The 14803-nt window shown below is 43.4% G+C and overlaps 1 protein-coding gene across 19 annotated transcripts in view; it reads left to right on the forward strand.

Moving 5' to 3' along the window:
* ANKRD28 (ankyrin repeat domain 28) overlaps positions 1–13842 on the forward strand; it is a 216271-nt gene extending 202429 nt beyond the window's left edge. For all 19 annotated transcript variants that reach the window (XM_086396049.1, XM_086396672.1, XM_086395822.1 and 16 more), the window contains 7 exons: positions 966–1053; positions 1143–1226; positions 2345–2490; positions 3090–3172; positions 3629–3711; positions 4662–4753; positions 11931–13842. In XM_086396049.1, coding sequence (XP_086252175.1) covers positions 966–1053; positions 1143–1226; positions 2345–2490; positions 3090–3172; positions 3629–3711; positions 4662–4753; positions 11931–12217 — 863 coding nt within the window. In that variant the 3' untranslated portion in view covers positions 12218–13842. The remainder of the gene's footprint in view (positions 1–965; positions 1054–1142; positions 1227–2344; positions 2491–3089; positions 3173–3628; positions 3712–4661; positions 4754–11930) is intronic.
* Positions 13843–14803: the final 961 nt, after the last annotated feature.

Raw genomic sequence — 14803 nt, forward strand, 5'->3', positions numbered from 1 at the left:
TAGAACTGGGTGTGGAGACAGGGACGTGTACTTTTTTTTCCCTCTAAACACTTCTGTAAAATAATACCATTGGCTCATTCCTATAACCAGAAAATATTTCAATTCTGAAGTTAATTGTGCTCCATAAATAGTTGTTCCCTGGTTGCTTACTAGTAAAGAACCTGCCTGCCAATGCAGGAGCACAGGTTCAATCCCTGGATCGGTGAGATCCCCTGAGAAGGAAAGGGCAGCCCACGCCAGTATTGTTGTTGCTTGGAAAATCCCAGGACAGAGAAGCCTGGTGGGCTACAATCCATGGGCTCTCAGAGAGTCAGACGTGACTTAGCTACTAAAACAACAATGTTACGTAAATATATATTATTTTGAAAGTTACACTGCTGCTGTTGCTAAGTCGCTTCAGTCATGTCCAACTCTGTGCGACCCCATAGACGGCAGCCCACCAGGCTCCCCCGTCCCTGGGATTCTCCAGTCAAGAACACTGGAGTGGGTTGCCATTTCCTTCTCCAATGCAGGAAAGTGAAAAGTGAAAGTGAAGTTGCTCAGTCGTGTCCAACCCTCAGCAACCCCATGGACTGCAGCCTTCCAGGCTCCTCCATCCGTGGGATTCTCCAGGCAAGAGTTCTGGAGTGGGGTGCCATTGCCTTCTCCGAAAGTTACACTATTTATATGTAAATAGGTCATTTCAAGAAATAATGCCCAAATAACTCTTAATTGGTCACCATGGAAAAAGTGAGACTAATTTTTGTCCCCCACAAAGTATTTGTCATGTCAATAATAAACTGCTGAAGTTGTACTTTGGATTTCAAAGTGTCTAAAACTGTGATGTTTAATGGGTTCAGTGAACTGAACTGACTACTTGTAATCCATGTAAAGCCTTTTTTTAATCTGTTGGGATATGTGGATATGTATGGACACCTCAGTATTTTCTTGGTATTTTAATATCTGATTCCCATTTACTTATCTAGGTCATGAGACATGTGTAGAACTCCTTTTAGAACAAGACGTTTTCCAGAAAACAGAAGGAAATGCTTTCAGTCCGTTGCATTGTGCTGTGTAAGTAAAGGCAGAATGAATTGGATTTGATTTGAATATTTAAGAAATAAAGCATAGCTTTGAGAGTGATCACCTTGTTACCTTCACAGAATAAATGACAACGAAGGTGCTGCTGAGATGTTAATTGATACATTAGGCTCCAGCATTGTGAACGCCACAGATTCAAAAGGAAGGTAGGAATTCAACCATGTAGAAAATTTCATCAGTTATTAGATTAATATGGGAGAATTTAAAGAAACCCCATTATTACCTAAAGGTTGGTTTTATATTTACAAGTATAAATTGTTGCAAAATCTTAATTATATTCTCATTATAAAAGGCTTTTCTCCCTTGACCAGGAAAACTGGCTAAAGATTTCCCTTTGTTAAAAACATACGTTCTTGTTGGGCTTCCCAGGTGGCGTGCATGATAAAGCACCTGCCTGCCAGCGCAGGAGATGGAAGAGACTCCTGTCAGAGTCAGGAAGAGCCCCTGGAGTAGGAAATGGCAACCCACTCCAGTATTCTTGCCTGGAGACTCCCATAGATAGAGGAGCCTGGTGGGCCACAGTCCATAGTTACCAAGAGTCGAACACAACTGAAGCAACTTAGCACGTGCTTGTTACCCAAAGGCTCTTTGTTGTTATTGTTTGTTTTTTTTGTTTGGCTGTGTTGAGTCTTAATTGTGACAGCATTTTTTGTTGTGACTCAAGGACTCTAGTTGTGGTACACAGCCTCTGAGTGTGTGGACTCAGTAATTGTGGCACACAGGCTCAGTGGGATCTTAGTTCCTCCACCAGGGATCGAACTCTCATCCCCTGCATTGCAAGGCAGATTCTTTTTTTTTTTTAATGTGTTCGGTTGTGTCCAGTCTCAGCACACAGGTGCTGTGGCATGTGGGATCTTAGTTCATGAACCAGGAATTGAACCTGTGTTGCCTGCATTGCAAGGTGGATTCTTAACCACTGGACCACCAGGGAGTCCCCCTAAAGACTGTTTTTTAATAAAGTTAACATTTCTAATTATGAAGAGTCTAACAGTTGTAATAGATGACAGTATTTGGGGCCGGATTTGTTTCTTTCAAAGGTTCCTTTAATGATGTAATTTTTTTTGGCAGTTTCATAATTTACCCATTAGTTTACCTAAATAATAGTTATCAAAAATACAAATTTTTGTGGCAGGAATTAGTAAGCCTATTTGTATCCAGGCAATGGTTTTATAGCCTGGTATGTAAATCCTTGAAAGTTGCTTGTTATAAATTAAGAATATACACGTACAGATTTAGCCCAGTCTTTGCATTTCTCTGTGGGCAGAACTCCTCTGCACGCAGCCGCCTTCACAGACCATGTGGAGTGTCTGCAGCTTCTGCTCAGCCATAATGCTCACGTGAACTCTGTGGACTCCTCTGGGAAAACACCTCTCATGATGGCTGCAGAAAACGGACAGACAAACACAGTTGGTAAAGAAACCGCTTGAGGCTTTTGTTGTTCTAAGTGTGAATGTTGCTTATGTACGATATAGCTTCCACTCTGGTTCACTGAATTTTCCATTAGTTATCTCACCATTCCTCAGACTTAAACCCTTTTACCTGCCTACACTCATGTTTTCTTTTAGGCCCACAGTATTTTCATTTGCCCTCGTGTTAGCAGGCAGTGTTAGGATGGTCAAGAAGCCTGACTGTGGAGTCAGACTGCATGTGAGTCCTGGATCTGCCAGCTGGGTGGCCTCATGCCTCAATGTTTCCATCCGTACAGTGACAAAAGGAACAGCACCTCCTCACGGGGTTGTTCTGAGAGGTGAATGCGTTACTGTAAATCTAGAGCACTTAGAACAGGCCGAAGTACAGTAAGCGCTCACAGAATGAGTGTCAGTTGCTGTTCTTGTCTGTTCCTTGTACAACACACACACACACGAGGATATAATGTAGACCTTTATTTTGCAGTGTGTTTTTGCCAGAGGGATATTTTTCCTTTCTGTCTTCATTTCTCTACAGTGAGTTATTAGTAATCTGAGGTGTATGTTCATATACAAAAGAGTTGATACAATTTTTCCTCCCAGAGATGCTGGTTAGCAGTGCTAGTGCAGATCTGACTTTACAAGATAACAGTAAAAACACCGCCCTCCATTTGGCTTGCAGTAAGGTAGGTACACATCTTAATATTTTTTGATTGTTAATATCGACAGTGGCATTTAAGGTTTTTCCACTTAACTAAAATGAACAGAGCTAGGGACCAAACCTGTCTAATAATCACTGGCATCAGATTTCTTGGAAAAAATATTTACTTATGTGTGAAGCACTATGGTACATGAAATTTCCAGTAAGCCAAGCAAGTTTTGGACCACAGGCTTAAATGTAATTATTGTCTGTCTCTAATGTCTCTAACCTTAAATATTCTTGTCCTCTTCTGTAACCCCATTACACCAATTCATGTTTGGATGTATATTTAAGACATTAGCCAAGAAAATGCATAGCATATGAATGGTGGTATATACATATATATATATATAAAATATGGATGACGACTGGGGTGTATTGAGTGTATAAAGTTACCCTTGATGGTGCCGAAGTTTTTAAGAGTTATTTGTCATAATTTTAGGGTCATGAAACTAGTGCCTTGTTAATACTGGAAAAGATAACAGATAGAAACCTCATCAATGCAACCAATGCAGCTTTGCAAACGTGAGTACTTCCAGTGTCTAGTGTAAACCTTGGAACCTTTAATTATAAAAATGATTAATGGAATTCTTTTCTAATATGACTGGAATCTGTCACAGAAGCAATTAAAAAATAAAAAAAACAGTTCTTATAATTGACAAAACTCATTTCTAAAATCATCATAATTAAAAGACATTATTTAAGTTTTTGAACTGAAACCCTTATTCTTGAAAATAATAGGTTGTTTGTCAATCCAGGTTTATGGTGAAAAGTAATACTATTCTGTGTGTTTTACAGTAACCAACTGGAATAATACACTTAACAACAAATGAGGCACAAAGTTTTACACATGTCTGTAGCTAGAGAGATTTCAGAAATAATCAGGCTCTTAATGTGAGCCGCCAGTCCTGGGTGACCACCTAAATCCTGACCCAGCGTCTCCCGTTGTTCCTCACCATTTTCATTTGCCGTTCTGCTTTGAGACTTAGTAAAGAGAAGAATCTTACAATAATGTTCCCATTCAGGTCTCAGTCAGATCCCTGAAGGGTCCAGAATGAGTCACGGAACCTGTAAACTGTCTTCAAAACCTGTTGGCACTTGCGCTGTTGCAGTTTACAGTTTTTATTGTTTAATACATGTGTTTGCCAACTGCATTTCTTAAAACAACTTAAGATTGCAGTTTAGTTAGTAAATCTTTCTAAACGTTGGTCTTGAAGGAAAGTGGCACGAGAGTCTGGTAGAAGTGGGAGCTGCTGATGGCCGGTGCTGGGTGCAGCGCTGACAGGCGCTCTGGGTCCTGGCTCTCCCGGGCCTCACTCCTCTCGTCACTGCCGTTGGGACCAGGGGCCTCCGGTTTGCGTCTGTGGGTCTCCATAGCCTAGCGTAAATGGCCTTCAGCAACCAGGGTAGAGAGTGAGCACACACACGTGTGGGCCTGCACACATGGATGTGTACACGTATTTTTTTCTCTCCAGACCTCTGCATGTTGCTGCCCGAAACGGGCTGACAATGGTGGTTCAGGAACTCCTGGGGAAAGGGGCAAGTGTGCTTGCGGTCGATGAGAACGGTGAGTAGCGTCTGCTTCCTCTTTCCCTAACCTGTTAGACAGCGTTGGCCTTTCAGTGATCCATACTTGAAGGAAAGGAGACTTGGGGATTTTTTATTGGTCAGAGAGGAGAGCTGGAGCTAATACTGACTGGGGCTTACCTTGTGCAAAGGGAACAAGGGAAGGAGAAACAGGGAAAGTCCATCCAACAGGTGAACTCCTGAGTTCCATGTATCTGTTAAATCAGAGTTGTGTTTGCCTGCTCAGTCGCTCAGTCACTCAGTCAAGTCCAGCTCTTTGCGACCCCATGGACTATAGCCCGCCAGCCTCCTCTGTCCGTGGGATTTTCCAGGGGTTGCCATTTCCTCCTCCAGGGGATCTTCCCGACCCAGGGATCGAACCTGGGTCTCCTGCATTGGCAGGCAGATTCTCTTTACCAGCTGTGCCAGCTGGGAAGCCCAAATCAGAGTTAGGGTTTATTAACTTTGGTTTAGTGATACCACCTCTGTTCTTTTAGTATTCAAAGAATTTGTTCTTTCAGCAAACATTTATCAAGGCCCTTACTTGAATGCCAGGTTTTATCAGAATCTATCTTCCCATCCATGTGCTGGGTGCTGTCCTCTGCCTGCCTGAGGCAGTCACTGTAGCATCTCTTTGCTTTGTGTCTTATAATAATGGCTTTTATAGGATCTCTTTGCAAAAAAACATCATTTCTCTCATCGTAACACACCTTTCATTACTCCCTCTGCTCCTGCTGTGGCCATATTTCCCTGTCCCCCTTTGCAGCACAGTTACTCAGGAGCCATTTCTCCCTCTGTCTCCAGTTCTTCTCCTCTTTCTTTCTCCCTTGAATCCCCTCTGGTCAGACCTCACCCCCGCCACACTGCAGCACTGTGCTCAGCAAGACCACCAGTGCCCTCCACAGTGTTAGGGTCAGCTCTGCTTTGACTTTACATCCAGAATTCGACACAACCGATCATTCCTTCCTTAGGAATAGGCTTCTAATGTGGAATTTAAATGTATGTGAAATACCAGATGTTAAGGTTGCAGTCTGCCATAGCTAGTGTCTGATACTCCCCCAAGTAGTCTCCACACTTTGCATTTGCCGCACGCTGTTCCCTGGACCAGCAGATGCAGATCTCTTACGGCAGGATAAGGGTGGGTCAGAGAGAATGCACATGATGCTTGTTACAGTGTCCTTCTTAGGGGTGTTCTTCATTCACAAATATCTGGTTCCTTGAATTAGTAACTGGATGAGGGTTTATAACTTCTTATTTTGTTGTTAAATAACTATATTTACTGGAACTGAGTATTTTTTATTTTACTGATTTTTTTTTTTTTTTTTGAAGTGTGACATACAATGTTCTGTTAGTTTCAGGTATACCCATTTTTTTGCATTTTCTTTATGTGGCTTTCTGGACTCCACACTTTCTTGGCTTTCCTCCTACAGTACTATCTTCAGTTTCTTTTGCTAAGTTTCTCTCTCTTCTCCTCAACCTGTTACTATTGGAGGGCTCTCAAGTTCAGTACTTCATTCTTTTTGCCTTCTCTACACATCTACTTCTGTTTCATTGGACACTAAAGCCTTTGTGTGGTTCACAACAGACTGGAAAATTCTTAAAGAGGTGGGAGTATTAGACCACCTTACCTGCATCCTGAGAAATCTGTATGCAGGTCAAGAAGCAACAGTTAGAACCAGACGTGAAACAACAGACTGGTTCAAAACTGGGAAAGGAGTACATCAAGGCTGTGTATTGTCACCCTGCATATTTAACTTCTGTGCAGAGTACATCATGCGAAATGCTGGGCTGGATGAATCACAAGCTGGAATCAAGATTGCTAGGAGAAATATCAACAACTTCATATACACAGATGATACCACTCTATTGGCAGAAAGCGAAGAACTAAAGAGCCTCTTGATAAGGGCAAAAGAGGGGAGTGAAAAAGCTGGCTTAAAACTCAACATTGAAAAAACTTACGATCATGGCATCTAGTCCCATCACTTCATGGCAAATAGATGGGGGGAAAGTGGGAACAGTGACAGGCTTTATTTTCTTGGGCTCCAAAATCACTGCAGACTGCAGCCATGAAGTTAAAAGACACTTGCTCCTTGAAAGGAAAGCTGTGACAAACCTGGAGAACATATTAGAAAGCAGAGCCATCACTTTGCCAACAAAAGTCTATATAGTTAAAGCTATGGTTCTTTCCAGTTATCATGTCCAGATGTGAGAGTCAGACCATGAAGAAGGCTGAGCACCCAAGAATTGATACTTTCAAACTGTGGTGCTGAAAACGATTCTTGAGAGTCCCTTGGACAGCAGGGAGATCAAACCAGTCCATCCTAAAGAGAATCAACCCTGAATACTCATTGGAAGGACTGATGCTGAAGCTGAAGCTCCAGTACTTTGCCTTCCTGATGCAAAGAGCTGACTCACTGGAAAAGACCCTGATTGGGAAAGATTGAAGGCCAAAGGAGAAGGGGTGACAGAAGATGAGATGGTAGGATGGCATCACTGAATGGACACGAGTTTGAGCAAACTCAGGGAGATAGTGAAGGAGTAGGGAGCCTGGCATGCTGCAGTTCATGGGGTTGCAAAGAGTTGGCCACAGCTTAGTGACTGAACAACACTTCCTACACTCACTCTCTGGGTGACCTCATCCAGTTCTGGGGTTCTGAACACTGCATCTGTGCTGAGAATGTGTAAGTTGTGTCTCCAGCTGCCTGACTGACAGCGCACCCTGTGAGTGTCTGATGCACAGGCCCAGACCTGGACTGCTGGCCTGTCCCCGCTGCAAGCCTGCTCTCGGCACAGCCTGGGCCCAGCTGATGACCGTTCCCACCCTTGCAATTGCTCCTTGACCCCCTCATACCCAGGGCACAATGCACCAACATGTACTATCGATCCACCTCCAAAGTATATCCAAGTATGTCCACTTTTCCCCGTCTACTACACCCTTGGCCAGGATCCTTTTAAAATACGTGGGAAGGGGCTTCCCTGGTGGCTCAGTGATAAAGAACCTGCCTGCCAGTGCAGGAGACACGGGTTCGATCCCTGGTTCGAGAAGATCTGACATGCCATGGAGCAACTAAGTCCATGTGCCCACAACTACTGAGCCTGTGCTCTAGAGCCTGGGAGCCACAGCTGCTGAGCCCACAGGCCGCAACTCCTGAAGCCTGAGTGCCGTAGGGCTGTGCTCCACAGTAAGAGCAGCCACTGCCGTGAGAAGCCCAGCACTGAAGCCAGAGAAGCGTGTGGGGAGATGCTGCTCATCCGCATCTCAGTTTACTGATAGTCCTTAGATGATCTCTTGGGGCCGACTGGGTCAGCTCTTTCTGTTACCACTCCCGCTTGTCTCCTCGTCTTACCCCCTTGTCCAGTTCTGCCACGGCGGCTCCTCACACCATGTACATGATGGTGGATGTGCGTCATCATCTTTCTTCCGGCTTCCAACACTCTGCCCCCAGTGGTCTTTGACTAAACCCTTCACCTGTTTCCAGTCTTAGCTCCAGTGTCATCTATTCAGTGAATCCCATCCCGACTACCCTTCTTATACTACAGCCTGCTGATCACCCCCATCGCATTCTCAGTTCTTATTGCACTGCTCTATTCCTTCCTTTTCCTTCTTTCCACAGAGCGTATCTTCTAACATATGAGGGCAGGAGTCTGTGTGCACAAATCTGTTTTGAGTGGTTAGAAGAGCCCCTGGCCACATCGAGCTCAGCAGGTGTGTGTAGGTGATGGTGTGCTGAGCAGTGTGCTGAGTCCTGCAGACACACCGTAGGGTCCAGGACAGCCAGCTGCCTTGAACAACAGCGAGAAGAAGCAGGCTGTCAGAAGGCCCTTGAAGCAGTTCAGTTAGAATAAACCTAGAATGCCGTGAGAGATGTCAGGGAAGGTATCCCCCCCAAAGTGCCTTCTGAGCCAGAATCCAAAGGACAAGTGAAAATATGGGAGAAAACTTTCTGAGAGAGTGGCATATTTAATAGAGATACAATGCAGGGCAGCCTGAGTACTAAGTTACACCAAACCAGAGTCTCTTGGGAGAAGGCAATGGCACCCCACTCCAGTACTCTTGCCTGGAAAATCCCATGGATGGAGGAGCCTGGTAGGCTGCAATCCATGGGGTCGCTAAGAGTCGGACACGACTGAGCAACTTCACTTTCACTTTTCACTTTCATGAAAGTGAAATGGCAACCCACTCCAGTGTTCTTGCCTGGAGAATCCCAGGGACGGGGGAGCCTGGTGGGCTGCCATCTATGGGGTCGCACAGAGTCGGACACAACTGAAGCGACTTAGCAGCAGCAGCAGAGTCTCTTAGGTCAAGTGGCAAAGGATCTTTGTGTCAGACTAGGTGACAAGTTCACAGTCAGGGTGGGAGGAGGGAGTGGGCAGAGTACCGCAGAGATGTTGCAGATGAAAGAATGTTGATGTTTCTTCCCTCCCCAGGCTCCAGTGAATCCCATCAAAAGGGCATTCATCAGAGCCTGGGGAGGGAAGACGTGGCCTGCAGTCTGGCATGGAGTGATGTGGGCAGGGGAGGGGAGGCCATTGTTTAAGATGAGAATGTAGGAGGAAGAGCTGGGTTCACTTAGGAACGTGAGAAAAGTTCACTGGCAACTCCAGGTGAGTAATTGGATATAGACGTATGGACCTGGAGCCCAAAGTCAGCAACATCTAGGTTGGACATAGAAATTTGGGAATCGTTTGTTTAATACAGTCATGAAATCCGTAGAAGTGAGTGGTACCACGTACTAAGATAAATTCAGTCTCACCTGATTTAAAAGAAACTTTCACTGTCAGCAAATTATATTTCTGGAAATAAGAAGCAATATAGATTAAAATGAAGAGCCTAAATTGCTAACCTATAGAAGATATTTGGTCACATTATGAGGCTGTACATCAAATAGCCAATAGATGATCTTTGTTGGTCATTTTCAAGGTTTTATATCGCTTTTCCATATGGAAAGCATAATAAACAGATGACAGTGAAGGTCGCCTGTGACCTGATGTCTTCTTGCATACTTTGCAATATGAGATAGTAATCAGGGTCCAAAGTTGGCAAGTCATAGTAAGTACCCATCTTATTTTGTAATTAATTCTAACCTTCAGATTAATGATCCAGTTATAAATTGCTCCAGTAACAAGAGACGTTGATGATTTAATTAGACTCTGTATTTTCACTGTCGTCTTTCCTGACCCAGACAAGTGTTTCCAGTTTGTTGCACAGATACTTTGTTGTGGTGGTATTGTTCAGTCGCTAAGACTCTTTTTTTTTTTTTAACTTTACAATATTGTATTGGTTCTGCCATATATCAAAATGAGTCCGCCACAAGTATACATGTGTTCTCCATCCTGAACCCTTCTCCCTCCTCCCTCCCTGTACCATCCCTCTGGGTCGTCCCAGTGCACCAGCCCCAAGCATCCAGTATCATGCATCAAACCTGGACTGGCGACTCATTTCATATATGATATTATACATGTTTCAATGCCATTCTCCCAAATCATCCCACCCTCTCCCTCTCCCACAGAGTCCAAAAGACTGTTCTATATACATCAGTGTCTTTTTTGCTGTCTCGTATACAGGGGTATTGTTACCATCTTTCTAAATTCCATATATATGCGTTAATATACTATATTGGTGGTTTTCTTTCTGGCTTACTTCACTCTGTTGTAAGTGAAACTCTGGCTCCAGTTTCATCCACCTCATTAGAACTGATTCAAATGTATTCTTTTTAATGGCTGAGTAACACTCCACTGTGTATATGTACCACAGCTTTCTTATCCATTCATCTGCTGATGGACATCTAGGTTGCTTCCATGTCCTGGCTATTATAAACAGCTATGACTCTTTGTGACCTCATGGACTGCAGCACAGTAGATTTCCCTGTCCATCACTGTCTCCCAGAGTTTGCTCAAATTCATGTCCATCCTCTGCCACCCCCTTCTACTTTTGCCTTCAGTCTTTCTCAGCATCAGGGTCTTTTCTAGCAAGTCAGCTCTTCACATCAGGTGGCCAAAGTACTGGGGCTTCAACTTTAGCATCAGTCCGTCCAATGAGCATTCAGGGTTGGTTTCCTTTAGGATTGACTGGTTTGATGTCCTTGCTGCCCGAGGGGCTCTCAAGAGTCTTCTCCAGCACCACAGTTTGAAAGCATCAGTTCTTCAGCGCTCAGCCTTCTTCATGGGCCGACTCTCTTTATGGTGCATGACCACTGGAAGAGCCATAGCCTTGACCAGATGGACCGTGTGGCGTCTCTGCTTTTCAGTGCTGTCTAGGCTTGTCATGGCTTTCCTCCCAGGGCGCAAGCGTCTTTGACTTGCATGGCTGCAGTCACCATTCTCGCTGATTTTAGAGCCAAGAAAATAGTCTGTCACTGTTCTACTTTCCTCCCATCTGTTTGTCGTGATGGGACTGGATGCCATGATCTTAGTTTTCTGAATGTTGAGTTTTAAGCCAGGTTTTTCACTCTCCTCTCACTCTCATCAGGAGGCTCTTTAGTTCCTCTTCACTTTCTGCCATTTGGTTGGTGTCATCTGCGTATCTCAGGTTGTTGATATTTCCCTGGCAGTCTTGATTCCAGCTTGTGATTCATCCAGCCCAGCATTTAAAGTCAGTCTTGTACTGAAGAAGGGAACATACACAAAGGAAACATTTGTTTGATTTAGGAGCTTTAAACCTAAAGCTTTAAACGTAACAGACGACAGAGGAAACCGAGGTCCCAGATGGATGATTCCTCCACTATCTCATAACTTATCTGCATCCATCCAAGTTTTCTCAGGGTTGGATTTATGTTTTTCTCAGTGGACTATGACCCCAAAAGAAGTTAAATGGTGGCCATGTGTTTTCATTGAACATGCATATTTTGAGCACCAGCTCATAGCCTCACTCACGAATCTGTGCACATTTAGGTTTCTCAGCATGTAAGTCCTTCCCTACAGAATTACAAATTAACGGTAAAACTCCCCCACCATTCTGAATGAAGTTTTACCAGACTTTTCCCCCCTTATTCTAGCCTGATAGCATCTGGGAACTTGGATGGATGCAGGAGGATGAATCATTCTAATTAAGCCAGCTTATTATATAAGCCAAGTAATTTAATATATGTCTGAGGTTGAAGACCAGGGTAGGTTTACTGCCTTTCTTTAGTGAAATGAGTCTCAGGATGAGTGATTTTTAAACTTGTTTTTAATTCCAGGCTATACCCCAGCTTTGGCCTGTGCTCCCAACAAGGACGTTGCAGACTGCCTCGCACTCATTCTGGCCACCATGATGCCTATCTCGTCAAGTAGCCCTTTATCATCCCTGACGTTCAATGCCATTAACCGTTACACCAACACCTCGAAAACTGTCAGCTTCGAAGCCTTGCCCATCATGAGAAATGAACCCAGCTCCTACTGTAGCTTCAACAACATCGGCGGGGAGCAGGAGTACCTATACACTGATGTGGACGAGCTCAATGACTCCGATTCAGAGACCTACTGACCGGCTGAGCCAGAGACCCGGGGAGGCTTCACACTGTGCTTTTTCAGGAAAAAGGCACTTTCTTACTCACATACAAATGCAACCTAAGAGAGATGGCAGAGTGCGCACACAGAAGAAATATGATCACATTAGGAAGAAGAGTTGTAAAGGCACGTTTACGGAAGGAACTTCCAGTGTCTTGAAACAGACTTGAGCAGAGGGGAACACTTGATGGCACAGAGCCTTGTGAAGCTGTAGGCTTCAGGTTTGCAGTGCCAGGAGTTATTTGGGACACTGCACCCTAATCTGCTCACACGAGCAACACTATCGTGAAAGAAGAGATAAGGACACTAGATTTCAATTTTATCAATAAAACTACAACTAAATTTAAGGGCAATAAAAGTTTGGTACAATAGGCATGATGTGCACAGCAAATTGCCAAAGGACCAAATAACTCGGGTTTTAGTAGAGCACCACTTTGCGGAAACTGGAGCGGGTGAAACTAGACATTATCCAAACCAAACTTCAATATTTCGGAAAATGAAGCTGAGATTTGGTTTTCAATGTTGATTTTTTTTTTTAAAAGAAAACATCTGAAAGCCTTCTAATATGTATTAAACCATGAGAGAAAGCAGATGTATTTTTACATTTTTTTTCTTTTACATAAAAATTTTAAAATTCCAACTTTTATAATATTAGAATTGAAAACCAGCTGACTGGGTGCAGTCAGGGTGAAAATATTTGTGATGTAGACACGTGATAGATTGGGGTCAGACTGTTGATTGCCGGGTTTTGAATGGTTTAGGTTTAAAACTGAACTATTTTTGTTTGAAAATGTAAAGAATTTCCTCAAAGAAGGAAATTTGATAAAATCAGGAAGTGGATGATTTTCACCCTGTTGCAGCCGAGTGGTCCTGGGGAGTGGCGTTTTCAGCCTCACTACTTGGATGGTACACTTTCGTCACCTTTATGTCACCCCCGTGCCTCCACAGTGGGTTAGGGTATTTTTGTTGTCATTGTTTAGTGAAGAATCAAAAAGAAAAACTCCCTTGCTACTCATAAGTTAACATCATCAGGTCTCTTGGAAGGCATTTCTGTACTGGGCAAGGTTTAAAATACTAAAGCCTTTAGGTCTTATTCACATTTAAAGTAGCGTGTTTATAACATGCTACTGTTTAGGGAAAGAAGCGACTGCCAACCAGATTGGAAGACTGCCTTTCAAATAACAAAAAGAGGCGGGGAAGGCTGATGTTGGGCTTTTAAACGACAATTTATAAGGGTCTGCTTTTACTGTAACTGTCACCTTCCCAGTGAAAATGATTTCAATTATGTAAGGGGGTCTTCCAGGTCGGGGTAGAGTTCCATAAATTTTGACAAAGTGATTCCCAATTTCATTTTATTCTTTTTGTATCGTGAAACTGGAAACTTTATGACATTGTAAATTATCAGCTGGTTTTTCTGAATATAAAGTGTGAAAACACAGAACAGTATTTTGATCTATTTGATAATTTTGTGGGTTTTTGAAGAATTAATGAGCATGTAAATAGAAATAGTGACTGCTTGAATACTGTATTTACTTGCACTCTTTCAGTACATCAAGATTCCTGTATATTTTAGAGTATAATAAAACACAGATGTGAGTTGTATTTAATGCATAATGTATTTGTATCTGTGCATATTACTTAAAAATCTATAAAGTTTCTAGGGCATTGACTACTAGATTTTAAGCATTTTTTCTAAAATATTTACAGAAATTATAAATGTAATTGTCCATCTTTTCTTTATAGTATAAAGAAGTCATAATGAACCCTTCCTAATTATTAGTGGCAGGAAGGTGTTATATGCATTTTAAAGACAGCAGACTACATTTTCTTTTGTACCTTTTGAAAAAAAGGAAAAAAACTCAAGAGGATTCTAAAAGTATACATATGTGTACTTTCTCTTTCCTTTTAGGAATTCTCTTCTGAATTCCCTGAGGGAATTTCCTAGAGTCTCAGAATTGAAAGAGACCTGAGGTTCATCCAGTCTAGCCTCTTAACAAATGCAGGAGCCCCTTCGACCAGGGTGATCCTCCCACCCTGACACTTGCAGTGACTCTACCTCACCGGGCAGTCCACTCAGTTGCTGAGCAGCTCCAGCTGTTAGAAAGGTCTTCCTTAGGTGGAGCTGAGCCTCCCTCCTTCCCGGGAACTTAGGTCCTTGGGCCCCGGGTCCGTCCTCCAAGAGAACACGGAGAACCTCGGCAGGACGACACATGCCCTCTTCTCTTTTGCAGGCTGCTGGACTCATCTGCTGAAGCCATTTCCAGAAGGACTCATTAGACACACTGTTAGATTTACTGCCTCTGATGAAACTCAAGGTGTAGCTATAAAGTAACAAGCTGTTCTTAATTTATCCTCACACGCACCAGAATTCAGAGCTTGCGTCATTTTACGTACATGATGCCCTGACTAGGAATACTTGTGAAGTGGGTCTTCCGATCACTGGCCCACTAGGGAAGCTGTTCCGTTGCTTTACGGTCTCATTTTGTGATGGGCTGTCCCCTGGCTTGATCAGCCACTTCCTTTGGTTAGCACCAGCGAGGGCAAATCCCAAAGCACCGTCGTG

Source organism: Bos grunniens, chromosome 1 (assembly GCF_055505025.1).
Source record: "Bos grunniens cultivar Pamir isolate PY7600 chromosome 1, Bosgru_T2T1.0, whole genome shotgun sequence".
NCBI classification, from domain to species: Eukaryota; Metazoa; Chordata; class Mammalia; order Artiodactyla; family Bovidae; genus Bos; species Bos grunniens.